The sequence below is a fragment of the Canis lupus genome, chromosome 23, assembly GCF_011100685.1.
Source record: "Canis lupus familiaris isolate Mischka breed German Shepherd chromosome 23, alternate assembly UU_Cfam_GSD_1.0, whole genome shotgun sequence".
In the NCBI taxonomy this organism is placed as follows: Eukaryota; Metazoa; Chordata; class Mammalia; order Carnivora; family Canidae; genus Canis; species Canis lupus.
The window spans coordinates 47,795,790-47,805,340 of record NC_049244.1 but is presented as its reverse complement, the minus strand read 5'-3'; the positions used below and the strand labels follow the sequence as shown (position 1 = coordinate 47,805,340).

General features: G+C 51.4%; 1 protein-coding gene across 1 annotated transcript; it reads right to left on the bottom strand.

The window, feature by feature from the left end:
- Positions 1-1,596: 1,596 nt before the first annotated feature.
- Positions 1,597-5,300, bottom strand: P2RY1 (purinergic receptor P2Y1). The gene is given in 2 exon segments (NM_001193673.1): positions 1,597-1,710; positions 4,138-5,300. A coding segment is annotated over 1 exon segment (1,122 nt). The 3' UTR covers positions 1,597-1,710; positions 4,138-4,178.
- Between the last annotated feature and the right edge of the window lie 4,251 nt (positions 5,301-9,551).

Here is a 9,551-nt window from a genome sequence, read left to right as displayed (position 1 = left end):
GCAGTGTTGAACTTGCTGGTAGTGTGTTACTTAGAAACTATCTGAAAGAACTCAAGATTATACTCTTTCACCTTAAGAAGAAACAACAAAAAAATAAGCAGAACTGAGGACAGTAAGGGATCGCAACAGCTGCCTGCCTCTTTCTCTTCCCCTCTCTCCCTAGTTTTTCCTTAAAGTCTAATCTATCTCTAACGCCCATTCCTCCGGGCTTCTAAAAATGTAAGAGATCTACTTGGAATTTAGGACAACTTTTCTGCACTAGAATTGGAAGCTTCAACCATATTTGGGGGTACGATTCTAAAGGTCCTGAAAAGACAATATAAACCTGTCTATGTCATATAAAATACAGACAATACAGGCCTAGTCTGGCAGAGATATTTTGTATTTATTATTGAGCTTATACAAGTTGGACACCAGAGTGGGTCTGTATAGAGGATTCTAAGCAAAAAGGTAAACATGCACAAGCACTTCTAGGGAAAATTAACCTCTTGTATCACAAGACATCCATCCATTCATATTTTAGATCAAAAACATCTTACGACAAACATTTCAAGATACTGGTATTTGAAAAGCACAGTTTATAGTAACGCGTTTTCTCTATGCAGCACGTTACATAAAATACACTAGTGTGACTTATAGTTCACTTTAATAAATATAATTGACATCCGCATAGTTGATCTTTCAAGACAGCTTTTCAAGCTGTATAACTGAAGGATTGTGAGCTTCATCAATAAATACTATTACCTTAGGTACAATTTGACCAGCTAAGTTAAAGCTTCAGTAGATCTGTGACTACTTACACATCTTGATTTTCCCTAGTCCAGTCCCAGCTGCTATAGGCACAGACATCTCTTGCATCCGAAGGCAGCTTACTGTCCTGTCCGAGTAGATTGATAAAACTCCTAGGTCACAGGTACACGTCATAATTGGTGAGCTTTGTGAGCATTTTTAGCCAAGGCCTGGAACTGAAGAGTCTTGGAAGATACGGTGGCAGATTTCATGCACCTCTGGCCGCCTATAATTATAACGCTCTAGCACGTCCCCTGGGGTCCCAACAGATGGGTGTCCTCTAAGTTTTTTAATCCACGGAGAAGTGGTATCGAAAGGGTGAAGAGTCCTGCAGTTGGCCAAGTGGCAATGTCATGCTTTTAACACTGCATCCTACTCTCTGCTGTATCTCTTCTTGATTTGTGTTTTATCATTTAAACGCAAATGAAAAAGAGTCAGAGATGTCAATCGGTGAGCCAAAAATTCCTTGAACTTGGCATTAAAATCATTTTGTAGTGTAAAACTGAGTTAACTGGTAAGTTCTATAATATCAGCGGTTCTTTCATCAAAATGCCAACAGATTTTGCCTTTACTGTTAAAATACCCACTTACGTCATCAAATTCCCAGCCAACAGGTCACTGCTTCATCTTGACCCTCTGAATGTCTTTACCGTTAGCACAGACTCTTCCCAGAGACCTCTCGGTGCCTAGAAAGGGGTTGGGCAAGATCGCTCGTGTTACTGTTTGGCACGTATTCACGTGTTGTCATTGTCCACTAGAAGCCCTGGAAAAAAGCCAAAAAAAAAAAAAATGCCAAGAAGTAAAAGGGAATTTGTTGTAGGCATTGTCCACCTCACTGGATCCACAGTCCAAAGGAAAGTTCTCTGGGAGCTGAAACAATGGATGTAACGTGTATTGTAAACCAGGCTGGCATCCTGAGACCTAAAGGGAAGAAAACTAAAGTGAATGGTGAGGAAATATTTCAGAAATGTATACTGTTAGCTCATGAGTTCAAGGATGGTACAGGCTTCGAAATCTCCACCTTGGGTAATGCAGTGCTATTAATCTTGTGTCCCTGAGCGTGATGTTTGCCAGGGATCAGTCATGACAGGTTTTATACGTTCTCCTTTAGGATTCTACCCAGACAAGGAATGCTGGAGAGGACCCTACCCCAAATGAGAACCTTAACTAGTCTCTTTCCTCAAAACCAGGTGGTGTCGGTAAGACATCTAATTTCTTTTTGATTCGGCTCCTATAATTCTGTGCGTTAACCTCAACATATTTTTTAAAAATCACATTTTAGTAAGGCTCGACACTGCTTTTCTTCATGGACCTCTGTGAACAAAGCCTGGATGAATCTAAGAACTGAAGGTCTCACATCCACAGGCCACGCAGGTACCACAGGCACTGCCTTCCAGATCTGACCCTCCTGTCACCGTGTCCCACAGGTTCTTGCCTCAAGACGGCCCCCACCTCGCTTCACTTACAAAGCGCTTTCCAACAAGGTTTTCCACCATCGGTTGTGAACTCTCATGCCGGCTTTGTTGAGGTTAGTTTTGACAAAAACTCCTTTGATATTGGATATATTAGAGTTAAAAATCATGTCACCTCACCTCATTAGCCTACACCATACAGAGTTTGACCATTTCAATAGCTAGAAATGCAGTATTCAATATTTATGCATTGAAATTCAATATTCATTGAAAACTGTTATTAAAATTACTGAAGTATTTTGCTGAGTTTTCATTACTGCCTGGCCGAGGGCGGGGGTGGGGGGGTGGGGGGGTGGGGGAGAACCACTGACCATCAGTCTTCTCTTAAACTATCAGCAGTTGGGTTTGTTGTCTCCACAACTTTTCAGTGCTGTGGCACCTTACATACCACATACGTTTAATTCTCTGTGTTTCTCTCTCCCATATATTTGTAGCTTTTTTCCTTTAATGGATCTTTTATCTTCACATTTAAAGGATTATAGCTTTTCATTCTACCAAGAAAATCTGTACAAAGTCTGCTGCTGCCCCCCCCCTTTTTTTTTTTTCCTTTTTACATATTGCATTTGACTTTTTCCAACATTTTGAAGAGGTACAAGAGAACCTTTACACCCTTTTGGTTTAAACTGAAGTCCTTATTCGAACATGGTCTCCTCTAAACAAACCAAACCAAACCCCTTCATCTCTTCCCCACTCCTATTTGCCTCATACGCTTGAAAATATAGTTGCAGCCCACATGGTGAATGACTGTCATTCTCCCTCTGATGATAATATCTTCTTGTCCAACAGTCTTCAGCCCTGGTCTGCAGCAGATCTGTGATTTTTTTTACATTGTTTTTACAGCTCTAAGCCTTCGTGCTGGGACACAAACTCCTCAGGCAGTGTAGAGCCCCGGTGCAAGTAAACGTTCTTTATCACGGAAAGTCTAAGAGTTCACAGGTGTTTACAAAGAAAGCACATGAACTTTGATTATTCCAAATGCAATCTGCCTGTACGATAAAACGTGCAGACTCCCACCACCAAACATCTGGCACCTGACAGCACTTTTCTAGAAGTTACGCTGAGAAACAATCAGGTTTCAGGTTTTTAAATTCCTTGACCTTTCTGTTGGATTCTCCAAAGGAACTCAGCCAGTCACCCCCTACGGCTCCAGGCCCAGAAGAGACACCCAGCTGAGGCCTCTTCAGCTGAGGTTGAGTGAATCGAGTTCCGCGGGAGAAATGATTAGCAGAACAGTTAATTAGAAATTAATATCAGGACAGCTCTGGGACTCAAGTGCACTTTCAATTCTAAAGGCAGATGAGAAAGCACACATTTAACTGAGTCAGCATAATTCGATTTACACACGTCTAGTTAGAAAGGGAGGCCTGAAAGGGGACCCAAAGACGCTAAGTGTGGGGATGGGTGTTTCCACTTAAAAACAAAAACAAAAACAAAACAAAACTACTACTTCTACTTTGTTCTTCACTACTTCGACTTCTACTTCGACTTCACTACTTCTACTTCTCCTACTTCACTACTTCTCCTTCACTACTGCTACTTCACTACTTTTCTACTTCACTACTTCTCTACTTCTACTTTGTTCTTCACTTCACTACTTCTTCTCTACTTCACTACTTCTACTTTGACTTCACTACTACTTCTACTTCACTACTTCAATTCTTCTTCTCCTACTTCTACTTCACCACTTCTTCTACTTCACCACTTCTTCTACTTCACTACTTCTACTTTGACTTCACTACTACTTCTACTTCACTACTTCAATTCTTCTCCTACTTCTTCTACTTCTCTACATCTTCTACTTCTACTTTGTTCTGAGCTCACTAGAAACTTAGAGGCGGGAAGGGAAACGCTGGACTCTATTGACTAAGCATCCTACCGTGTCACAAGAGCGGGGGGTGCTCGGTGGTTCCTGCCTCTTCACAAGCTCGTGTCTCCATTCTGCTTGAACTCGGATAAAATGTTGAGGGTCATGTCCTCGCTCTTGGATTGCAAGTTTGCCTCACTCCTCCGGGAGGCCTTCCGGGTGGCTCTGGAGAGCCTCCTCCTGAAAGTGTCTCCTGCCAGGAAATAGAGGATGGGGTCCACGCAGCTGTTGAGACTCGCGAGCCCTCGGGTCACCTGGTAGGTGGCATAAACCCTGTCGTTGAAAGCGCACATGTCCGGGGTCTGGAAATCGAGCCGGGCCCTCAGGTTCATGGTTTTCATCACGTGGAAGGGGATGTAGGACACGGCGAAGACCGTCAGGACGATGATCACCAGGTAGATGGATTTGCGCCGCAGGGGCGAGTCGTCCAGGTCCTTGTAGATCAGGGCCCTGACGATGAGGCCGTAGCAGCCCAGGATGAGCACGAGGGGCACGCAGAACATGGCCACGGTGGTGCACATGCTGTAGACGAAGTAGCTGCGCAGGTACTCGTCCGAGGTGCTGTCGTAGCAGGTGACGGTCCCGTTCCTCCGGACCTGGGTGCCCGAGTAGAAGAGGATGGGCGAGATGGCCAGCGCCACGACGAGCCACACGAGCAGGCTCACGTGCACGGCCGTGCGCTTCTGCAGGCGGCCCAGCGAGCGCAGCGGGTACACCACGCCGCTGTAGCGGTGCGCGCTGATGCACGTCAGGAACAGGATGCTGCCGTACAGGTTGGCGTGGAAGATGAACCGCTGCAGCTTGCACATGGCGTCGCCCAGCGTCCAGTCGGTCTTGTTGAAGTAGTAGAAGATGAGCGCGGGCAGGGTCAGCACGTACAGGAAGTCGGCCAGGGCCAGGTTGAACATGTACACGGAGATGCCGCTCCACGGCCTCATGTGGCGCGCGAACATCCAGATGGCCACGCTGTTGCCCAGGAAGCCGGTGACGAACACCAGGATGTACACGGCCGGCAGGTAGTAGAACTGGAAGCCCGTCTTGGTGAGCGCGCAGGTGAACGGGGCGGCGGCCGCGGCGGCGGCGGAGGCCGTGCTGTTGCCCCAGGGCCCGCCCTGGCCGCCCGGGAACGCGGCCGTCCCGTTGGGGAGCGGCGGCCACAGCGCCTCGGCGCTCATGCTCGCCCCCGACTCACGCGGCTGCTCCGGCCGGGGCCCGGGGGCGGGGGGCGGGGGCCGCCCCGAGCATCGGGGACCGGGGAGCGCGGGGGGGCGCGAGGGGGCCGGCGCCTGGGTCCCCGCGGAAGGGGGCGCGCTCCGGGGCGCACTCGGGGTCCGCGCGGGAGAGGGTGTGGGAGGGGTCGCTCTCGGGGTCCCCGCGGGAAGGGGCGCGCTCCGGGGCGCGCTCGGGGTCCGCGCGGGAGAGGGTGTGGGAGGGGGCGCGCTCGGGAGCGCACTCGGGGTCCCCGGGGGAGGGGGCGCGCTCGGGGGCGCACTCGGGGTCCCCGCGGGAGATGGTGCGGGAGGGGGCGCGCTCCGGAGCACGCTCGGGGTCCCCGCGGAAGGGGACGCGCAGGGGCTCCCCACGGGAGGGGCCGCGCTCGGGGTCCCCGCGGAAGAGGGTGCGGGAGGGGGCGCGCTCGGGAGCGCACTCGGGAGCGCACTCGGGGTCCCCACCGGAGGGGGCGCGCTCGGGGGAACGCTCAGGGTCCCCGGGGGAGGGGGCGCGCTCGGGGGCGCACTCGGGCTCCCCACGGGAGGGGCCGCGCTCGGGGTCCCCGCGGGAGAGGGTACGGGAGGGGTCGCTCTCGGGGTCCCCGCGGGAAGGGGCGCGCTCCGGGGCGCGCTCGGGGTCCGCGCGGGAGAGGGTGCGGGAAAGGGCGCGCTCGGGGTCCGCGCGGGAGAGGGTTCGGGAGGGGGCGCGCTCGGGGGCACGCTGGGGCTCACCCACGCCGGCTCCGGCCCCCCGTTCGCCGCGGGCCATGAAATCCGCCCGGGCCGCCGCGACCGAGCCGGGCCAGCAACTTCCCTGCGGGGCCGAGGCTGCAGAGCCGAGCGCGCGGGCACCTCCGCCACCTCCGCCGCCGCCGCCGCCGCCGCCAACTTTGGGAGCGCGCCCTCCCCGGGGTCGGGTCCTCGGCGGAGAGCGGGGGCTGCGCGGGGGCGGCGGGGCGGCGAGGAGGTCCGGCCGGGTCGGGGCGGGCGCCCCCGGCCGGCTCTCGCCGCCCCGGATCAACTTGGCTCGGGCATGTCCCCGCTCCCGCCTCGCCCGCTAGCCGCCGCCTCCGCGGTCCCGCCGCTCCGCGCTGCTGGGTCGCGCCGTGCTCCCCGCGCCTGCGGGCCGCGCTCGGGCGAGTGCGGGGGGCGGCTCCCCGCGGGGGGCGGAGTCGGGCCCGGGGCGAGGGCCGGAGCTGGCCGGAGCTCCCCGGAGCCGAGCGGCCGTGCGGGGTGCGGAGCGCGCTCTGCCCGCCGCGCCCAGGGCGAGGGGGCGCGGGTCCCGCTGCCGGACGGCGATTGGCCCGCGAGCGCCCCTCGGCTCTTCCGCCCGCTGTCGGGCCGAGGGAAGTTGCTGACACACAGGAAACCCTGCGCCTGCTCCCAGCCCTGCGCACAGCCCGGACCCCGGGGGCGCCGTGGGGGGGGGGGGGGAGGGCCTGACGGTCCCTAGAGCCCGGGACGGGGAGGGGGACGCCGAGGTCTCTAGTGCCCCGGGGGGGGGGGGGAGCTGCCCGAGGGGTCTAGCGCCCCGGGGAGGGGGGGTGCCCGAGGGGTCTAGCGCCCTGGAGAGGGGCAGGGGACGCCGAGGTCTCTAGCGCCCCAGGGAGGAGCTGCCCGAGGTCTCTAGCGCCCCGGGGGGGAGCTGCCCGAGGTCTCTAGCGCCCCGGGGAGGGGGGGGGTGCCCGAGGGTCTAGCGCCGGAGGGGGGCACCGAGGTCGCTAGCGCCCCGGGGAGGGGGGCACCGAGGTCTCTAGTGCCCTGGGGGAGGGGGAGCTGCCCGAGGGGTCTAGCGCCCTGGAGAGGGGCAGGGGAGGGGGACGCCGAGGTCTCTAGCGCCCTGCGGGGGAGCTGCCCGAGGTCTCTAGCGCCCTGGGGCCCCCGCCCGGGGCTGCCCTGTCCGGGGGCCCCTCTGTCCCCATCGGGGATCGCCCCGCTGCTGCAGCGCTCCCGGCTCCGCGGAGCCCAGACTCCGGCACTTGCTGGAACCTGCTCCTCGGAGAGACGGCAGCAGCTTTCGGAGGCGGGCGGGTGGGGAGGGGAGGGGGAGAGCGGCTTGCTGCCCTTCGAGTCTGCTTTTTACTTTTTAGTTCAATGTTTTTGTTTTTTGTTTTCGTTTTTTTCCTCCCTTAACCAGCCAAAGTGTGGTCAACGGAAGTTATTAGTGACTTATTTTCTAAAAGACTCTCGGAGGCATATTAGTGTTTCCCATCACTTAGCACCCTTTCTCTTGATGCCTACCGCCTAGGGGCGACAGTAGGTCCCCAGATCCTCCTGTCCAGGGCATTTCAAGATCAGAGGCTACGCTGGATTGTTTTAGAAATATTAAGTACAGCTTAATTTTCAAGCACACCTTTATCTAGCTAGATGTAAAGGCCAATTGCAACTCCAAAGGAATTAAAGTAGAATTTTTTTTGGGGGGGTGGTTATGACCAATTCTATTTCTTCAGGTTAAAGTGATTAGTCACAATTAGCTCTAGTAAGCACCTTAGCGATGCAGGTTGGGACTTCCTTAAACCTCACACTTATTGAAAAACTCGTTTTTCAATGACTTGAACGTATCAAAATTTTAAGCAGTGTGCCTCAGAATTAATTGGAAAACAAATTATTGACTTTTCAGGCACACGTTTAAATGGGCTCACACACGAACAGAATCTAGCACTTCTGGACAATTTCCCAATAACGTTCTGTTATGTGAAATGTCAGAGGCTTTTCTCTTAGAAGAAAAAGAAAATCGAAAAAGATCTGTAAAATACATACCATAAAGATTTCTTTCTGGTCCCAGATGTTACATAATAGTGTTCTCTTAAAAAAAAAAAAATACCCAGAGGAAAACCACTAGCTCCTGGCTTTGATACCACAAAGGAAGATGGTCCTTTAGAGGAACACGTCTAGAAAGGACCCTATTCAAATGCATTATATCATGAACACACTGGTATTTGGAGTTGTGGTCAATTGAACAGTGTGAAAATAAGTGATAACACCAGAGTAAGTATCTCTAAGGCATGTTGTTTTGAAGTCAGTCCTAACTGAAAGGAATTTTTCTCATCATAAAATGAGGGAGGTAGATTTGATTATCTTTTATTTTTTCACTCCAGTCTCCAAATTATAGGATTCTGAGGCTTAACCTGAAACAGTTTCATCTCATTTGATTGGGATGGTACTAACTTGGGATGCTATTCTATTAAGAGAGGAGCAAAGAAAACCATTAAGAATTTCATCGGTACCCAATAGGCACTCCTAAGGCATTCCTTTGCATTTTTCATTTGCAACATAAGCAACAGGTAACCTCACTTGAAGTCTGTTTCAAATGTGTTAACTCCATGTATTTTGAAAGGTACAGTTAGTCCAAATACCATTAAGGTACTTTCAGAAAACTTGACACTTGACTAGAAATTTGGAGAGTTGTCCTAAATGCACCAGTTACATAAATATTGTAGATACTGCCTTTAGATTCAGCATATCAAACTGCCTGTTTATAGTATTGTAAGGTATATTTTAAATCAAAACTGGGGTATTGTGGGAATAATTTGTATGTTTTCAAATTGTTGACTTTATAATGCACTGAGCTAGATTGAATGAAGGAAAAAAATACTGTCTAAAACCCAAGAACGTGTTAATATTTACTGATTCTTTAATACTAATTATAAATGCCTTAAAGGTATGAAAAGAATATGCTCCCTGCCTCAAAATGTTGTGCAAATTTGCTTTGTATTTGATTAATGTAAATGCCCGACTCCAAGGAATTTATAGAGGGAAAGGCAAAAAAAGTACAGTATCATAACAATAAGCCTTTCTTATATAGTCAGCACGATGCACACCTAACAAGACTTATCTTGAGCTTCAATCCTTAAAAAAAATTGTATAATAACTATCCTTATTTTTCAAGTGGTGAAACAAAGGCAGAGAGGTTAAGTGACTCATCCATTGCCACCCAGTAGAAAGTGGGGTTTAAACTTAAGCCATCTTTCCCCACAGCCCATACCTCTCACCACTATTCTGTGATGAACTATACAAAAGTATGGGACAGTGATAGGAAAATTAACTTTCAGTGGCCACTGCAGATCGAACATGGAAAAAGGGATTCCCAGAAGCCTTCTAAGAGAAAATCTTGAATCAGATCTTGAAGATACTAATAATAGTCAAAGTATTTCAGAAGCTTCCCAAGTATTCTACTTCTTTACTTAGGCTTTTTTTTTTTTTTTAAAAGCCAAC